Source organism: Mesoplodon densirostris, chromosome 2 (genome assembly GCF_025265405.1).
Source record: "Mesoplodon densirostris isolate mMesDen1 chromosome 2, mMesDen1 primary haplotype, whole genome shotgun sequence".
NCBI lineage: Eukaryota > Metazoa > Chordata > Mammalia > Artiodactyla > Ziphiidae > Mesoplodon > Mesoplodon densirostris.
Genome location: NC_082662.1, coordinates 44,510,914 through 44,531,081, shown reverse-complemented (window position 1 = coordinate 44,531,081; position 20,168 = coordinate 44,510,914). Strand labels below are relative to the sequence as shown.

The following is a 20,168-nucleotide window of genomic DNA, read 5'->3' as shown; positions in this document are numbered from 1 at the left end:
CTTCTAGAATATAATCACCTCCAGAAAAGATTTCCAGTCATCCTCTCCAAGATTAAAAAAAAAAAATCCCATTGACACCCACCTGCACTTGGCTTAAATGACCCATATACAAGGGCTCAGCTCAAATTTCTTTTATGTGATCCCCTAATTCCACCCACTAGGCAGTCCCACCCAAAGCAGATATCCTCATTAAAGCCAGCAACCCAGCAAAGATGCAGCTTCTTTACAGTTTATCTGAATTTGAATTCTTTTTTCTGGGGTATTAGTCGAAACTGTCTTAGGGTCCTCCAAATTTATTACTAAGAAAATGCAATGATGAGTGACTTCCCCGTTAGCACAGTGGTTAAAAATCTGCCTGCCAATGCAGAGGACATGGGTTTGAACCCTGGTCCGGGAAGATCCCACATGCTGAGGAGCAACTAAGTCCGTGCACCACAACTACTGAGCCTGCGCTCTAGAGCCCACATGCCACAACTACTGAGCCTGTGCGCCTAGAGCCCATGCTCTGCAACAAGAGAAGCCACGGCAATGAGAAGCACATGCATCATCAGAATGAAGAGTAGCCCCCGCTCGCTGCAACTAGAGAAAACCCGCACGCAGCAACGAAGACCCAACACAGCCAAAAATAAATAAATAAATAAATAAAAGAAAAATGCAATGATGGAACACAACTTGAATATATATGCTGAACCAATGTTACATGTGGAGTACATTGATTAAAGCATCATGATCACGAGAATGAATGTTCATAAACTGCAAGTATAGTTAATAAAGGAGGTTGAAAGGCCAAAGATGACCCTGGCAGAAGTGAGTATTTTCTTAGAGAATTCACCAGCTAGTTATCTATCTTAAAGTAAAACCAAGGGTGAATGCAGTCTAGGCACGACTAAAAGATAGCACTTTAACTCATGGATATTTAACCTGGGGTCAGAAACTACCTGAAAGTGTGCAACCAGGAAGCCTCCTCTAGAATAATTATTTTCAAAATGTGAAACCCTTAAGGATAGGCACTTACCTTGCTTACTACTTTACATCCAGGAACTAGCCTAGTACCTGGTATACAATAAGCATGCAAACACTTGTTGATAATAAAAATGAATGAATGAATGAATGAATAAATAAAAAGAAAGAATGGATGAAATAAATGGAATACTGGTATTTTCCCAAAGTGCCTAGGGGCTGCCTAGGGCAGGGCTCTAGGCCCTCAACCCTCTGACTTCAAGCAGAGCAACTGTACTTTTTTCCATCTCACATTTGAGCTTCTAAGTAAGGTTGCATATGTAAAATGCTTTTATTAAAAGTTTGAAAAATATGGAAAATCTAACTATCATTGTAATTCCCTTCCCTGAACTGCTATTATAAGTACATATAATTTAATGCTTCAATATCCCCTAAGTCAGTTTTCAGTCCCCAAGTTTTCCTGAGGTATGAGATTACATTTTACATAAGCAGTACTTGCCTATTCAACCTTATATAACCTGTACTTTCTTGTACACTGCCTCCTCAGAGAAAAGTTTGAATTTTCTATTATCAAGCAACAAGCGGACATTTTGTGCCAACACATCATGCAAAGCCTGCCAGGCAACAATTTAGTTCTTGTAGTATCATCATCTCCATTGGAAGAGCAGTGCTCATACAACTATTTTAATGTACTTTGCATTCTATTCTACGATTCTTTTAACAATTTTTTTTTTTTTTTTTTTTTTTTGCGGTACGTGGGCCTCTCACTGCTGTGGCCTCTCCCGTTGCGGAGCACAGGCTCCGGACGCGCAGGCTCAGCAGCCATGGCTCACGGGCCCAGCCGCTCTGCGGTATATGGGATCCTCCCGGACCGGGGCACGAACCCATGTCCCCTGCATCGGCAGGCGGACTCTCAACCACTGCGCCACCAGGGAAGCCCTACCATTCTTTTAATTAGTAGGAAAACAGAAAAATTAAAGTGCCAATAGGAGTGACAATTAACATAAATTTTATAAACATAATAAAGTTGAGAAATCATTAAGCATGCTGAAAACAGTAAATCTTTATCATTAACAGGACACTCCTTAGACTCTGGCCCCTAAGACTTTAGTCCATTGCCTATGTGTTCATTTTTAACGGAAAGGTAAAAAATGTACGACTATATCTTAAGAATAAATATTATGTCTAAAAGGCAAGGTGTCATTAAGGACTTCATAGTATGTCATGAGAATACATCCCCCTTATACCCTGCAAGTCTTTGTTCAACTCAGTTTACTTCCATCCATATTTTCAGTTACACATTATATACTAAAGTAGGGAAATGCTTTTCTTTATATATCTACATTTACTCTTCACAATAATACCTACCAGCAATGGGTTCCAACTTGGATAAAAAGATTACTTAACAACATATATCAGCAATTTTAGATAGTATGGTTAATGAATGAGTCTAAGACTATTCCCTATTCCCTTTCAAAAAGAAAGGTATAAGAAGAGCATGAGCACACCACCAACAACAAAAACATGGACAAAAGAATGAGTGAGGCAGGATTACACTTCAGGATGGCGGAGGAGTAAGATATGGAAATCACCTTCCTCCCCCAAAATACATCAAAAATACATCTACATGTGGAACAACTCCTACAGAACACCTACTGAACACTGGGAGAAGAACTCAGACTTCCCAAAAGGCAAGAAACTCCCCGTGTACCTGGGTAGAGCAAAAGAAAAGAAAAAACACAGACAAAAGAATAGGGACAGGACCTGCACCTCTGGGAAGGAGCTGTGAAGAAGGGAAAGTTTCCACATACTAGGAAGCCCCTTCAGTGGCAGAGATGGGGGGTGGTTGGGGGTGAAGCTTCAGAGCCATGGAGGAGAATGCAGCAACAGGGGTGCAGAGGGCAAAGCAGAGACATTCCCGCACAGAGGACCGCTGCTGACCAGCTCTCACCAGCCTGAGAGGCTTGTCTGCTCACCTGCCGGGGCAGGCGGGGGCTGGGAGCTGAGGCTCAGGCTTTGGAGGTCAGACCCCAGGGAGAGGACTGGGGTTGGCAGCATGAACACAGCCTGAAGGGGGCTAGTGCTCCACAGCTAGCCAGGAGGGAGTCTGGGAAAAAGTCTGGAACTGGCTAAGAGTCAAGAGACCATTGTTTCGGGGTGGGTGAGGAGAAGAGATTCAGAACACCATCTAAATGAGCATCAGAGACAGGTGTGAGCTGCGACTATCAGCGCGGACACCAGAGACAGGCATGAAATGCTAAGGCTGCTACTGAAGCCACCAAGAAGCCTGTGTGCAAGCCATCAGGAATCACTATCCACACCTTCCCTCCCAGGAACCTGTGCAGCCGACCATTGCCAGGGTCCCGGGATGCAGGGACAACTTCCCAGGGAGAACACACGGCACGCCCCAGGCTGTTGCAATGTCACACTGGCCTCTGCTGCTGCAAGCTTGCCCCACATTCCACACCCCTCCCTCCTGCTAGCATGAGTGAGCCAGAGCCCCCTAATCAGTCGCTACTTTAACCCCCTCCTGTCCAGGGGAAGAACAGACGCCAGAGGGCGAGCTACATGCAGAGGCGGGCCCAAATCCAAGGCTGAACCCCATCCAAGGCTGAACCCCAGGAGCTGTGCAAACAAAGAAGAGAAAGGGAAATTTCTCTGTGCAGCCTCAGGAGCAGCAGATTAAATCTCCACAATCAACTTGATGTACCCTGCACCTGTGGAATACCTGAATAGACAATGAGTCATGCCAAAATTGAGGCAGTGTACTTTGGGAGCAACTGTAGACTTGGGGTTTGCTGTATGTGACTGACTAGTTTCTGCTTTTTCTGTTTATGTTAGTATAGTTTTTAGTGCTTCTTATCACTGGTGGATTTGTTTACTGGTTTCGTTGTTCTCTTTTTATTACTTTTTTATTTCTTAATTTTAACAGTACTATTTTGATTTTAATAACTTTATTTTATTTTTTTCTTCTTTCTTTTTTTTTTTCTTCTCCCTTTTCTTCTGACCCATGTGGCTGACAGGGTCTTGGTGCTCTGGTGGGGTGTCAGACCTGTGCCTCTGAGGTGAGAGAGCCAAGTTCAGGACACTGGTCCACCACAGACCTCCTGGCTCCACGTACTATCAAATGGCGAAAGCTCTCCCAGAGATCTCCAGCTCAACGCTAAGACCCAGCACCACTCAAAGACCAGAAAGCTACAGTGCTGGACACTCCATGCCAAACAACTAGCAAGACAGGAACACAACCCCACCCATTAGCAGAGAGGCTGCCTAAAATCATAATAAGTTCACAGACACCCCAAAACACACCACTGGACACAGTCCTGCCCACAAGAAAGACAAGATCCAGCCTCATCCACCAGAACACAGGCACCAGTCTCCTCCACCAAGAAGCCTACACAACACACTAAAAACCAACTTTACCTACTGGGGGCAGACACCAAAAACAATGGGACATATGTACCTGCAGCCTGCAAAAATAAGACCCTAAATGCACTAAGTTAAGCAAAATGAGAAGACAGAGAAATATGCAGCAGATGAAGGAGCAAAGTAAAAACCCACCAGACCAAACAAATGGTTTGGTCTGAAAAAGAATTCAGAGTAATGATAGTAAAGATGATCCAAAAATCTTGGAAATAGAATGGAAAAAATACAAGAAACATTTAACAAGGACCTAGAACTAAAGAGCAAACAAACAATGATGAACCACACTATAAATGAAATTAAAAATTCTCTAGAAGGAATCAATAGCAGAATAACTGAGGCAGAAGAACGGATAAGTGACCTGGAAGATAAAATAGTGGAAGTAACTACCACAGAGCAGAATAAAGAAAAAAGAATGAAAAGAATTGAGGACAGTCTCAGAGACCTCTGGGACAAGATTAAATACACTAACATTCAAATTATAGGGGTCCTAGAAGAAGAAGAGAAAAAGAAAGGGACTGAGAAAATATTTGAAGAGATTATATGTGAAAACTTCCCTACTATGGGAAAGGAAACAGTCACTCATGTCCAGGAAGTGCAGAGAGTCCCATACAGGATAAATCCAAGGAGAAACAGGTGAAGACACATATTAATCAAACTACCAAAAATTAAAGAAAAAGAAAAAATACTGAAAGCAGCAGGGAAAAGCAAGAAATAACATACAAGGGAATCCCAATAAGGTTAATAGCTGATCTTTCAGCAGAAAATCTGCAAGCCTTCTGGCTTGGGAGTGTCAGGACATATTTAAAGTGATGAAAGGGAAAAACCCACAACCAAGATAACTCTACCCAGCAAGGATCTCATTCACATTCGACAGAGAAATTAAAATCTTTACAGACAAGCAAAAGCTAAGAGAATTCAGCACCACCAAACCAGTTTTACAACAAATGCTAAAGGAACTTCTCTAGGCAGGAAACACAAGGGAAGAAAAAGACCTACAAAAACGGACCCAAAACAATTATGAAAATGGTCATAGAAACATACATATCGATAATTACCTTAAATGTAAATGGATTAAGTGCTCCAACCAAAAGACATAGACTGGCTGAATGGATACAAGAACAAGACCCTGAACAATATGCTGTCTACAAGAGACCGACTTCAGACATCGAGACACATACAGACTGAAAGTGAGGGGATGGAAAAAGATATTCCATGCAAATGGAAATCAAAAGAAAGCTGGAGTAGCAATTCTTGTATCAGACAAAAGAGACTTTAAAATAAAGACTATTACAAGAGACAAAGAAGGACACTACATAATGATCAAGGGATCAATCCAAGAAGAAGATATAAAAATTGTAAATATTTATGCACCCAACATAGGAGCACCTCAATACATAAGGCAAATGCTACCAGCCATAAAAGGGGAAATCGACAGTAAAACAATCATAGTAGGGGACTTTAACATCCCACTTTCACCAATGGACAGATCATCCAAAATGAAAGTAAATAAGGAAACACAAGCTTTAAATGATACATTAAACAAGATGGACTTAATTGATATTTATAGGACATTCCATCCAAAAACAACAGAATACACTTTCTTCTCAAGTGCTCGTGGAACATTCTCCAGGATAGATCATATATTGGGTAACAAATCAAGCCTTGGTAAATTTAAGAGAACTGAAATCGTATCAAGTATCTTTTCCAACCACAATGCTATGAGACTAGATATCAATTACAGGAAAAAAACTGTAAAAAATACAAACACATGGAGGCTAAACAATGCATTACTAAATAACCAAAAGATCACTGAAGAAATCAAAGAAGAAATCAAAAAATATCTACAAACAAATGACAATGAAAACATGACCACCCAAAACCTATGGGATGCAGCAAAAGCAGTTCTAAGAGGGAAGTTTATAGCAATACAATCCTACCTCAAGAAACAAGAAACATCTCAAATAAACAACCTAACCTTACACCTAAACCAATTAGAGAAAGAAGAACACAAAAACCCCAAAGTTAGCAGAGGAAAGAAATCATAAAGATCAGATCAAAAATAAATGAAAAAGAAATGAAGGAAACAAAAGCAAAGATCAATAACACTAAAAGGTGGTTCTTTGAGAAGAGAAACAAAATTGATAAACCATTAGTCAGTCTCATCAAGAAAAAAGGGAGGAGATTCAAATCAATAGAATTGGAAATGCAAAAGAAGAAGTAACTACTGACACTACAGAAATACAAAGGATCATGAGAGATTACTACAAGCAATTCTATGCCAATAAAATGGACAACCTGGAAGAAATGGACAAATTCTTAAAAGCACAACCTTCTGAGACTGAACCAGGAAGAAATAGATAATATAATAGACCAATCACAAGCACTGAAATTGAGACTGTGATTAAAAATCTTCCAACAAACAAAAGTCCAGGACCAGATGGCTTCACAGGTGAATTCTATCAAACATTTAGAGAAGAGCTAACACCTATCCTTCTCAAACTCTTCCAAAATACAGCACAGGGAGGAATACTCCCAAACTCATTATACGAGGCCACCATCACCCTGATACCAAAACCAGACAAAGATGTCACAAAGAAAGAAAATTACAGACCAATATCACTGATGAATATAGATGCAAAAATCCTCAACAAAATACTAGCAAACAGAATCCAACAGCACATTAAAACGATCACACACCATGATCAAGTGGGGTTTATCACAGTAATGCAAGGATTCTTCAATATATGCAAATCAATCAATGTGATAAACCATATTAACAAATTGAAGGAGGAAAACCATATGATCATCTCAACAGATGCAGAAAAAGCTTTTGACAAAATTCAACACCCATTTACAATAAAAACTCTCCAGAAAGTAGGCATAGAGGTAACTTACCTCAACAAAATAAAGGCCACACATGACAAACCCACAGCCAACATCATTCTCAATGGTGAAAAACTGAAACCACTTCCTTTAAGATCAGGAACAAGACAAGGTTGTCCACTCTCACCACTATTATTCAACATAGCATGGAAGTTTTAGCCACAGCAATTCGAGAAGGAAAAGAAACAAAAGGAATTCAAATTGGAAAAGAAGAAGTAAAGCTGTCACTGTTTGCAGATGACATGATACTATACACAGAGAATCCTAAAAATGCTACCAGAAAACTACTAGAGCTAATCAATGAATTTGGTAAAGTAGCAGAACACAAAATTAATGCACAGAAATCTCTTGCATTCCTATACACTAATGATAAAGAATCTGAAAGAGAAATTAAGGAAACACTCCCATTTACCACTGCAACAAAAAGAATAAAATACCTAGGAATAAACCTACCTAAGGAGACAAAAAACCTGTATGCAGAAAACTATAAGACAATGATGAAAGAAATTAAAGATGATACAAACAGATGGACAGATACACCATGTTTTTGGATTGGAAGAATCAACATTGTGAAAATGACTATAATACCCAAAGCAATCTACAGATTCAATGCAATCCCTATCAAACTACCAATGGCATTTTTTACAGAAGTAGAACAAAAAATTTCACAATTTGTATGGAACACAAAAGACCCTGAATTGCCAAAGCAATCTTGAGAAAGAAAAACAGAGCTGGAGGAATCAGGCTCCCTGACTTCAGACTATACTATAAAGATACCGTAATCAAGACAGTATGGTACTGGCACAAAAACAGAAATATAGATCAATGGAACAGGATAGAAAGCACAGAAATAAACCCACACACATATGGTCACCTTATTTTTGATTAAGGAGGCAAGAATATACAACGGAGAAAAGACAGCCTCTTCGATAAGTGGTGCTGGGAAAACTGGACAGCTCCATGTAAAAGAATGAATTTAGAACACTCCCTAATACCATACACAAAAATAAACTCAAAATGGATTAAAGACCTAAATGTAAGGCCAGAAACTATAAAACTCTTAGAGGAAAACATAGGCAGAACACTCTATGACAAAAATCACAGCAAGATCCTTTTTGACCCACCTCCTAGAGAAATGGAAATAAAAACAAAAATAAACAAATGGGTCCTAATGAAACTTAAAAGCATTTGCACAGCAAAGAAAACCATAAACAAGGTGAAAAGACAACCCTCAGAATGGGAGAAAATATTTGCAAATGAAGCAACTGACAAAGCATTAATCTCCAAAATTTATAAGCAGCTCATGCAGCTCAATATCAAAAAAACAAACTACCCGATCCAAAAATGGGCAGAAGACCTAAATAGACATTTTTTCAAAGAAGATATACAGATTGCCAACAAACACATGAAAGGATGCTCAACATCACTAATCACTAGAGAAATGCAAATCAAAACTACAATAAGGTATCACCTCACACCAGTCAGAAGGGCCATAATCAAAAAATCTACAAGTAATAAATGATGGAGAGGGTGCGGAGAAAAGGGACCCCTCTTGCACTGTTGGTAGGAATGTAAATTGATACCGCCACTATGGAGAACAGTATGGAGGTTCCTTAAAAAACTAAAAATAGAACTACCATAAGACCCAGCAATCCTACTACTGGGCATATACCCAGAGGAAACCATAATTCAAAAAGAGTCATGTACCACAATGTTCACTGCAGCTCTATTTACAATAGCCAGGACATCGAAGCAACCTAAGTGTCCATCAACAGATGAATGGTTAAAGAAGACGTGGCACATATATACAGTGGAATATTACTCAGCCATAAAAAGAAATGAAATTGAGTTATTTTTAGTGAGGTGGATGGAACTAGAGTCTGTCATACAGAGTGAAGTAAGTCAGAAAGAGAGAAACAAATACCATATGCTAACACATATATATGGAATCTTAAAAAAAATGGTTCTGAAGAACCTAGTGGCAGGACAGGAATAAAGATGCAGATGTAGAGAATGGACTTGAGGACATGGGGAGGGGGAAGGGTAAGCTGGGACGAAGTGAGACAGTGGCATGGACATATACACACTACTAAATGTAAAATAGACAGCTAGTGGGAAGCAGCCACATAGCACAGGGAGATCAGCTCGGTGCTTTGTGACCACCTAGAAGGGTGGGATAGGGAGGGTGGGAAGGAGACACAAGAGGGAGGAGATATGGGGATATATGTATATGTAGAGCTGATTCACTTGGTTATAAAGCAGAAACTAACACACCATTGTGAAGCAATTATACTCCAGTAAAGAAGTTAAAAAAAATTAAAAATTAAAAAATTTTTTTAAAAAAATGAAGGAAAGAATAGCATAGACCAATAAAACTAATAGCTGCTTCTTTGAGAAGATAAACAAAATTGATAAACCATTAGCCAGACTCATCAAGAAAAAAAGGGAGAAGACTGAAATCAAGAGAATTAGAAATGTAAACGGGAAGTAACAACTGGTTCAGTCTCAGGTTGTGCTTTTCTAAGTAGCAACTGACACTGCAGAAATACAACGGATTCTTAGAAAAGATTTTCTAAGAATCCTTTCTAAATACAAACGATTCCTGCAAGAGGGAGGGGATATGGGGATATATGTATACGTACAGCTGATTCACTTTGTTATACAGCCAAAACTGATAGACCATTGTAAGGTAATTATACTCCAGTAAAGATGTTAAAAAAAATAATAATGTAAAGAATAAATGAATGGAAAGTAGAAAAAAAACTTAAGTGCAATTAAAATAAGTGAACTGAAAAAGAAAACAAAAAAAAAAAGAGAATGAGCAATTCACCAAATAAGAAATAAACACATTAAAAATATTCTTGAGAAGAGGACACTGGGTTGGCATTCTTCTAAAATTATAATGCTAAATGCTGATGAAGGGTTTAATGAAGAAGAGGGGAGTATAAATTGACAATCTCCCTTGAAAGCTATAGGGGAAGGCTGCTTCAGGAATATTAAAAATATTTATGTCTTTTGTTCTGACAAATGTTTTATGAATCTATCTGTCCTAAGCTAAACAGAGACTTGGTTGAAGATTTATGTACAAGGATGTTCAACACAGTATTATTTAACATAGAGAAAAACCTGTACAATATAGATTAATGGTTTAGTATGATTATTCATAAAATGGTATATCACATAACTGTTAAAAATCATATTTTCTTAGAACATTCAGTGTCATGTGGAAATGTTCATGATATAATATTTAAAATTGAAAGTATGGAAAGTTATTTACACGGAATGACTCAATTTTGTAAAATTCACACACAAACACACACACTCACAAACAACTGAAATATCAGAAGGAAATCCACAAGCATGTTACTAATAATTATCTTTGGGTTGTAGGATTATGGGTGATCATTAATATCACCTTTATACTACTCTATATTTTCCCAATTTCTACAGTGAGCAGTTATTAATTTTACTACTTAGAGATTATAAAAAAGGGGACTTCCCTGGTGGCGCAGCTGTTAAAAATCTGCCTGCCAATGCAGGGGACACAAGTTCGATCCCTGGTCCAGGAAGATCCCACATGCTGTGGATCAACTAAGCCCGTGCGCCACAACTACTGAGCTTGTGCTCTAGAGCCTGCGAGCCACAACTACTGAGCCCGAGCACCACAACTACTGAAGCTCGAGCGCCCAGAGCCCATGCTCCGCAACAAGAGAAGCCACCGCAATGTGAAGCCCGCGCACCACAGCGAAGAGTAGCCCCCACTCGCCGCAACTAGAAAAAGCCTGCACGCAGTGACGAGGACCCAACGCAGCCCAAAAAATAAATAAATAATAAGGAAGTTATAAAAAAGGAAATGGTGGGATAAAATGTAAATAACTAACAGAAAATAAAATTATATAGCCACTCTAATCCTGACTCAGTAAGCCAAACAGTCCACAATTGGTTAAATTTGGATAAATTATAATTTCAAATATTCAGGGAGGATCCTGAACAGAAAGCAAATTAAGAGGAAGAAAGGTACATCAACTGAGGTCCAATCCTCCTACAATAACACAACAAACTCCCAATACATGAATTCAGTAGCATTTCCCCACTTAATGCCTACTGAAATTATAACATCTAATTAGAGAATTAGTTATAGCTGACTTACTCCCTTACAGAAAGTCTGTAAATGATTATTTTGTTTTGAGGAGGGGTTATCGCATAAAAATAAAAAATATAAAACTGCAGATGGAAATTTTTGTTAAGTCAGTAGTCAACAGAAGATAATGGAATCTGTTTACTTCTGCCTGCAACCACAAGTTAGTCTAATGATGTACTGCCTCTTCTTCTAAATGATTAAGGCTGAATTAAACACTTTCCTTCACGACTGGGCTGGTTTGTAGTAATTTTGCATTTGCATAAATGAGCGAGCTCTAATGGACTGAGTTGAAAAGGTCAGCTATCAGCCCAACAACAGATGACTTCCGCTAAGACTTACACAGTTCCTAAAGGTTCTTCTAATTTAAACATTTTTTATTGTCTAAAAATGTTGTATTTTGCCTTATGCAACTTGTATTGCTTTAAAAGTATACCCAAATAAATCTGCAAATTTCATATTGAAATCATTTTGGAGAACACACTGATTAAAAGATGTCTTCATTAAAGTCCTTTGAAAGTAAAGGATTATTTTATGAAGAACTAATCATACACATATACCTAATTTTCATCTTTTAAAAATTTAGATTTTTTTCACATACCAGGTTTACTTAAGGCAAGACACCTCTTCTGTGTAGGTTAGGACATAGTAAAAGATGACCTAAGATCAAGGCCAGGATCCTTGTCTTTCTGTGTCTCACTTCTCTCATATATAAATTGGGGATACTTCCATGTAATGTATAAGGTTGTGAGTAAAGTGGAATAACAGTGTGATACCACTGCATCCAGATCAATGATTGTCAAACTTTAGTGTGTGTCAAATCACTAGACAGGGCTCATTCCCAGAGTTTCTGATTCAGCAAGCCTGGGGCTCAGCCAGAGATTCTGTGTTTCTAACAAGTTCCCAGATCTGGCCAGTCTGGGACCACACTTCAAGAACTACGGATCTAGACAGACCTGGGCACAATTTTTTTTGCACTACGCAGGCCTCTCACTGTTGTGGCCTCTCCCGTTGCGGAGCACAGGCTCCGGATGCGCAGGCTCAGCGGCCATGGCTCACGGGCCCAGCTGCTCCGCGGCAGGTGGGATCTTCCCAGACCGGGGCACGAACACGTGTCCCCTGCATCGGCAGGCGGACTCTCAACCACTGCACCACCAGGGAAGCTCCTTTTCTGACTCTTAAACTAGAAATACAACTACCTCATTGTGGAGTTTAAGAATTATGGAAGTAATGCACATTGCCTGTTGAACACAGTGCCTAGTTTATAAGACAGTGGTAATAGTAGTTGTTACCACCACTATTGCTACTATTTCTACTAAGCAATGGAACATGTAGAACATTAACACCAGAAAAATTTTTAATTGCATTAAACTGCACTGTAATTTAAAGTTCCTTATATTTTACATTAATTCCTTTTCTGACAAAATTATAAAAGTTAATTATAAACTAGGTGACAAATTTCTATAATAACTTTTTTGTAGCAGTTAAGAGAATGGCTCTAGAGCACAACTGTTTGTGTTCAAATTCCAGTTCTGTAATATACCACGTGTCTGTGGCCCCCAGTTTCCTTATCTATAAAATAAAAACAATAATAGTACCTACTTCATAAGGTTGTGAGAACTGAACGGCTTAACCTACATAAACCTCTGAATAGTGCCTGGCATAAAATAAACATTTGATAAATGCAGCTATCATTATTATTATTACTACTATTATTCCAATACACTATCAGTAACATTATAAATATATATATATTTATATATACATTAAAGCATTAAATAGGTTTAATTTTATTTGAAGGTAAAATTCAAATAACTGGGTATTTTTCTAATTATTAGTATGAACTATAGACTATTTAGTCTTTTATTAGGTTGAGACATATGAACTGCTGATATGTAACTACTTTTGACTGATAAAAACAGTACGTACTTTCATATGGCTGTAGCTAGTAGCTTTCACCCCAACCTCTCTGATCATTCCTTTGAGCCCGTTGATGGTTCTACCCTAGTGCACTCCAAGGTTTGGTTTTCAGCTCTCTTTTCACTCAGATCTCCCAGGAGGTTCATACCCACTATTACTACAGTTTTAACCACAGACTGAAAATCCAGAGGTCTTATCTAGCTCATAGATACATTTTGTTGGCCTACATAATTGCTTTTTAAAACCTGAAGATTTAACACTCACATATTCAAACTCTCACGCACAAAAAAATCTGGATTTCTGGCTTCTCTTGAAAAACTGGATGATCTAGCAACACTGGACAAGCATTACCAAAAGCCTACAACTGTCTGGAATTAAGTAGCAGCTACCACTTCAAATAGGGCATGAGTTCTCTAAATTGCTAGTCTTCAGTCAGCTTTACTCTTCACTCATTTACTTATCTGCCTAGCCCTGAGGCATTCAATTTTTCAAATTTTAATTCTACCTTCCAGCAATATGTTGATAACCACTAATCTCCATCTCCAGCCCAGACTCAGATCCAACTGGCATCACCGTCAATACCTGTGAGTCTCACAGACACCTCAAATATAAGTCCCTCACCACCTCTGTTTTAGATTCTCTATTTCAGACCTTGACAACGTCCAAACAAAACAGTAAGCCAAGTCTTACTAACACGTTTACTACTCTCATTCTCTCACCTCCCATTTCCAAGCAATCAACAGTTCCTAAAGATTTATCAATACTTCCTAAAAATCTCAAGTCTATTTTCCTCTTCTCCTTCCCCATTACCAATGCTTTAATCCACTCAGGGCCTTAACAATCAAGGCTATTTATCTAGAGCCCCTGTCTTACTCGTCTCCTCTCTGCTTAAAACTCTGCTTCATTGGCTCCTCACAGACTCAGGATAAAAATAAACCTTTTCATATTAGATGTAGGCCTCTGACTATCTTTACAGCCTCATCTCCTGCCCACTGTTCTAAAGGTACCAAACATTTGTAGTTCTCTGAACATATCCGGTAGCATCATATTTCCATACCTTTGTACATGCTACAACAACCCATCTGCCTGGTAAATTTCTGTTCAATCTTCAGAACTCCACCAGTTAGAGGAGGTAAGGAGGGAGAGGTGGGAGACAGAGCCTGGTGACAAGGGACTTTTAATTTTTATATTATATAAATCTGAACAACTCAAAATTTTTAGAACTAGTATAATTTTAAATTTTGATTATTTTAAAAAGAATTACTCGGTAACAAGAAAAACTCTGCTCTTCTGTGCAGCACTGAGTGATTGTCTCTTTTGCCTCTCCATTATTTCAGTGTTCTATACATATTTCTACTACTACAGCATATTTCATACTACATCATATACTTCTTTACAAGCTCCTTAACTTCCTGGCTCATGTCTTATTAACCTGTATACCCTCAGTTCTGAGCACAGGAAGTAATACATACTAGACATACATTGAATGTTTGAACTCAACAGCCAGTCTAATTAATACCAAAACTGCTTTCCACACAATGTCTAGCCAAGAAGCCAAATGCAAAAGACTTTGGCTGACTGATAGGAAAAGCGATCATTTCTTGCTATTGCTCAAAAGGAAAGAGCCAGTTTATAAAGATGAATTGGCAACTATTTTCTTTTTAATCTCTGAAAAATGACAGAATGAAGCTGTAGTTTTCAAACCTTTTTAAAGCTCTAACATGGTAGGATTGTAATTTCAATTATTACCTAAAGGGGAAAAAATAGAGTATTTCTTTTTCAAAACTAAAGTTAATTTAAATTAACTTTGTTTAAAGAATTTTATGGCATCTCTTTAAAACTGGAGATATTCTGAAATATCAAGTTACCAGAACTGGGAATCATTAGAATGAAAAATTATCTGTTGTTTCAGGAAAGTTTGTTCTCTTCATGGCACCAGTCCTCTCGATTATTAACAAATGATGTTTCAGGATACAGGACATGTAGGTCAGTTAGAGATTCAAACCACAGTGGAAATGAAGGTGGTGGGTAATAGCCTGCTTACATATATTTCCATACATTTGACTTCCTTTCTTGTTACTATGGATGAACTGTCCATGCTCCCAGCCAAAGGCAATGCCCCACCTGTGTATTAGGCCCCATCCTGTCTTGCCTTCTGAAGGACACTGATCCAATAATTCTCCCCTTTCTCTCTCGCATCATCAATTTTTCCCTCTCTACTGAATCACTGCCAACAGCATAAAAACATGCTATTATTGCTCTTATCTTTAAAAAAAGATATCTCATCTTTATCTCATTTCCCTCCTCCAGCTACTACTGTATTTCTCCCCTTCCCTTTACAGCACAACTTGAAAGCACTGTCTATACTCTCATCTTTAAGTTGCTCTTCTCAAGGTTACCAATAGACTCTTAATTGTTAAATCCTGGGATCATTTCTTAGCCCTCAACTTTCTTGATCAGAAGCATTTGACACAGTTGCTGATGCCTCTCACCTCCTAGAAACACTTTCTTTTTTTTTTTTTTTTTTTTTTTTGCGGTATGCGGGCCGCTCACTGTCGTGTCCTCTCCCATTGCGGAGCACAGGCTCCGGACGCGCAGGCTCCGGACGCGCAGGCTCAGCGGCCATGGCCCACAGGCCCAGCCGCTCCGCGGCACGTGGGATCCTCCCGGACCGGGGCACGAACCCGTGTGCCCTGAATCGGCAGGCGGACTCTCAACCACTGCGCCACCAGGGAAGCCCTAGAAACACTTTCTATCTTGACTTACCACGTACCACATTAACCTGGTTTTCCTCCTCCTTTTTGGTTGCTTCTTTTCAATCCCTTTTGCTAGCTTCGCCTCATCTCTGTGTCTTCCAAATAAATGTTGGAGTGCTTCAGAGTTCATTACTTGGACCTCTTCTCTTTTCTCTCTACACTTATTCCCAAATTCTCATGGCTTTAAAAACCACGTATATGCCAATGACTCCCAAATTTATTTCTTCAGGCTGGACTTTTCTCCTGAATTCCACACTTCAACTGCCTACTTGACATCTCCATTTGGATGTCTGATAGGCATCTAGAACTTGATTATAAGTATGTCCAAGGCTAAGTTCCTGATGCCCACCTGCCACTCCCAAACTAGTTCCTCCTGCAATCTTCCCCACCTCAGTTAACGGCAACTCCATTCTTGTTGCTCAAGACAAAAATATGGTGTCATCCTATACTACTGTCTTCCTCTCACATGCTACAGTTCAACCTTCAAAAAAATATAATATCTAACAACAGACTACTACTTAGCAATATAAAAGGAACTACCAATATATGCAACAAGATGGGCGAATATTAAAAACATTATACTGAGCTAAAATAAAGCCAGACAAAAGACAATACATACTGTATGATTCCATTTATGTGAAACTCTCCAAAAAAAAAAATCTAATCTTTAATGATAGATCAGCAGTTGTCTGGAGCCAGAGGCTGGGAGTGGAGACTGACTGAAAGAATAAAAGAAACTTTTGGGTGACAGAAATGTTCTACATCTTCATTATGGTAGCAGTTACATGAGTAAGTAAATTTGTCAATATTCATTGAACATTATAGAGTGTACATTTTATTGTATATTAATTACAGCTCAATAAAGTTGATTACACACACATAATAAGCCAGATAATCACACACACATAAGCCAGATAATCTCATGTTGCCTGAGACTCCCATAACTATTATAGTAGAAAAGTATCCATTTAAAAAATACATATAACACTTCATTTATCCTTGTCATTTAAATGATTCATTAAAGGAGTTGCCTGTTTTATAAGCAAGCCACATAAATATGGAAGTGTTAAAGGGGAGGTCAGTTTAACATAAATAATTTAAATCAGAGAAGGTAGAGGTGCCTTTGCTCTAGGGGCCTGGATCTCCTCTCCTTTAAACAGGCAAACAATACAGCTTCTGGAAGTCCAAAGAAGATGTCTCCTTAGTAACTGCAGAAGAGAGAATTCCATACTGCAGCCTTCACCTGCATCTAGCAGCTATTACTTGAAACACATTAAAGTATTCAACTTCATTCAAGTAAAGAGTTCCAGAGTGTGGGCATTATCTGCTTTCATTTATAAGCAGCGGTATATATTTAACCTAAAAATAAAGGCCATGGGCTTTCATAATAAGATTTTAAATGTTTTATGAAATTAAACGTAGTAGAAAATTTCAGGAGGACATCATTAGTTTATAGCAGTCTGAGTAAAGAATATGACCAAACATAATAAATACTTTAAGAATGCTTTTTCCTAAAAGCATTAGAGATATCACGAGTGAGTACACTGGTTTGTCTTTATTATATATAAGCTGGATCTTTCATTTCTATGTGCCAATTTCTTAAACAAGACAATGAAATAAAATAACTTCAATACACTATCCTAGTATAGAAGGACAATAGCTGCCGGAACATCTTGTATAACATATCTGGTCACTGTTAGACATCATAACCAAAACATTTGTAAGCTATAAATTTACTATTTCTTTATCTTGGTATGCCGAGCATCTATCACAGTGCATTGTCACTTGCAGTTCAAAGAAAGTGTAAATATTCTCAATTTTTAAGTTTCTTGGACTGCTTTAAACATAAAATAGAGGTTACTCTGGATAGGCAAAATAGCAAAAACATTAGTAACAAAGCTAACAGGCACTCCTAATAGATGAGAGGTACATTAGGACAGGATCATTAAAATTGATTTTTATTTGCTGGTTTAGAGTTTTCAAAGCAAGATGAAATGAGAATGATCATCTAGTACCTTACCCTTTCTACCGGTGAACCATAGCATGCAATGCCGAAACATAGCAGTGGCAGATGGCATTTGGTGTTATGAACTATAAAAAGGATAACAGCAGAGAAATGATGGCTGGCAGACAAGACGCAGAAATGCAGATGAAATGAATGCAAACTTGTAGTTCTTGAAGCAAAGCAAAACCTTTAAGCCAAAGGCTGCTACTAGCTTCAATTTATATTTTGAGTTTTACACGGACAAACACTGCAGCCTTCACAATCAGTCTTTGGACTTTTCATGCAGAAGCAGAGCCACACTCCTCGATAAGGAAGACCAGCAACCTTCTGCAAACACAAGCCAGCAGCAGCAGCCCATCACTCTCTCCCTTCAGTGATTTTCATCGTTTCAATTTTTAATTTTCAATTGCAGCCAGATCCACAGTCGTTTCAAATAGATCTGTATCCACTGCAGATACGATTAAATCCCTGCCTAACCTGCAGCACCACTTCATCCAGAACGTTCCTGTGCACTCGTTCATGCAGGATCAGTTGCAAAACCATTCAAGTCACCCAGCAAACAACCCAAAAGAGAAGGAAAGAAGCAGCTGGGACTATGAAGAGAAAGAATCTTTTCTTTCAGCTCACCCTGGAAATGGAAGGTTTTCTGATCAACAGTTATTGTGAAGGTGCTGTCGTCCTCATCGTCTATACCAATCACAGCTCCCTGTGAAACAAAGAGCAAAATCCCAATAAGGCAAACAATGACATCAGCAATATTCACTACTGCTACAGCCCTGTAACGCTCAATGCACCGACGACACTGGAAGCAGGCTAGACACAGAAAAGGGGAATCTGAGACTCTAGCTTTGCTTAAGGAGGAAGAACTAAATGAGCAGATGGCAGGGCACTGTGGTACTCTGCAAGGGTACTTTCTACCCTTGCTTAAGGGGCATGGATATGGGGGAGGGGGAGGGGATAAACATAGAAGCTGAGTCTAGAATCCGTTTAAGAGCCAGCCACTGATCCTTTCGGAGCTTTAGACTGTTCTCTAAAATGGGAGTCACCGGGTTGTTCTGAGGCTCAAAGAACACAAGTGCTCTTCATCAGGCTGCTTCTGTGTTATATTTGTTAGTTCAGAAATGCCAGGCAACACTTGCTTCAAAACACTGTCCCAGTGGCTTCTTCAAGGTATGCTCTCAAAACCACCTGTCCGTGGCTCTGCTACTGCATTTCCACATTATACTGTGATTATCTATGTCTGCCTTCTCCCACTGAACTGCTACAAGATCTTGGAAGTCAAGGACTACTTTATTTATTTTGATACATGGCACTCAAGTACACACTCAGTATATGTTTTCTAAATAAAAACATGAACAACTCTCTAAAAGAGGCGGGGCGGGGGGTAAGGTAGGCCTGCATTTATAAGTTGTTTGTTTCAGGAAGGTGGATAGAGTGGGTTTTAAACTTTTTCTTTTTGGTATTCAACTATATGCAGCATATTAAGACAACAGGAATTAGGAAAGCAACATGAAGCTATGCAAAATAGGGAGTCTACTGGTCAGTGTCCTTAAGAAATAAGTGTCTTAAGTATTCCAGAGAGAATAGCTAGAGAACATGGCACAGGTGTAATGCTCCAGGTTAGTGACGAAACAAGCAGTATGCAACAGACAAAACTAGGACCTTGTAGATGGGGGTTGAAAGGACTTAAGGGGCGAAGATACCTAATCCCATGAAAAAAAAGGCTACTCCTATCCCAGGAGGATTAGGTAATAGAGCCAAACATTTACAGGTTACCACCACCCCTTCCAAAAGTTCATTTTATGTCATTTTGTCTATTCTAATGCAGGTCTTTCACAAAAGCAGTCTCCAACTTACAATGGTTTGACTTCTGATTTTTCAACTTTACGATAGTGTGAAAGCAATACACATTCAGCAGAAACCGTACTCTGAATTTTGAATTTTGATCTTTTCCTGGGCTAGCAATATGTGGTGATACTCTCTCATGATGCGGGGCAGCAGCTCCCCATCAGCCACGTGATCACAAGGGGGAACAAGATACACTGACAACCATTCTGTACCTCATCAACCATTCTGTTTT

General features: G+C 38.9%; 1 protein-coding gene across 2 annotated transcripts in view; it reads right to left on the bottom strand.

Moving 5' to 3' along the window:
* OSBPL9 (oxysterol binding protein like 9) overlaps positions 1 to 20,168 on the bottom strand; it is a 154,254-nt gene that overhangs the window by 87,999 nt on the left and 46,087 nt on the right. For both annotated transcript variants that reach the window (XM_060089787.1, XM_060089788.1), the window contains exon 3: positions 18,716 to 18,794. In XM_060089787.1, the coding sequence (XP_059945770.1) occupies positions 18,716 to 18,794 (79 nt within the window). The remainder of the gene's footprint in view (positions 1 to 18,715; positions 18,795 to 20,168) is intronic.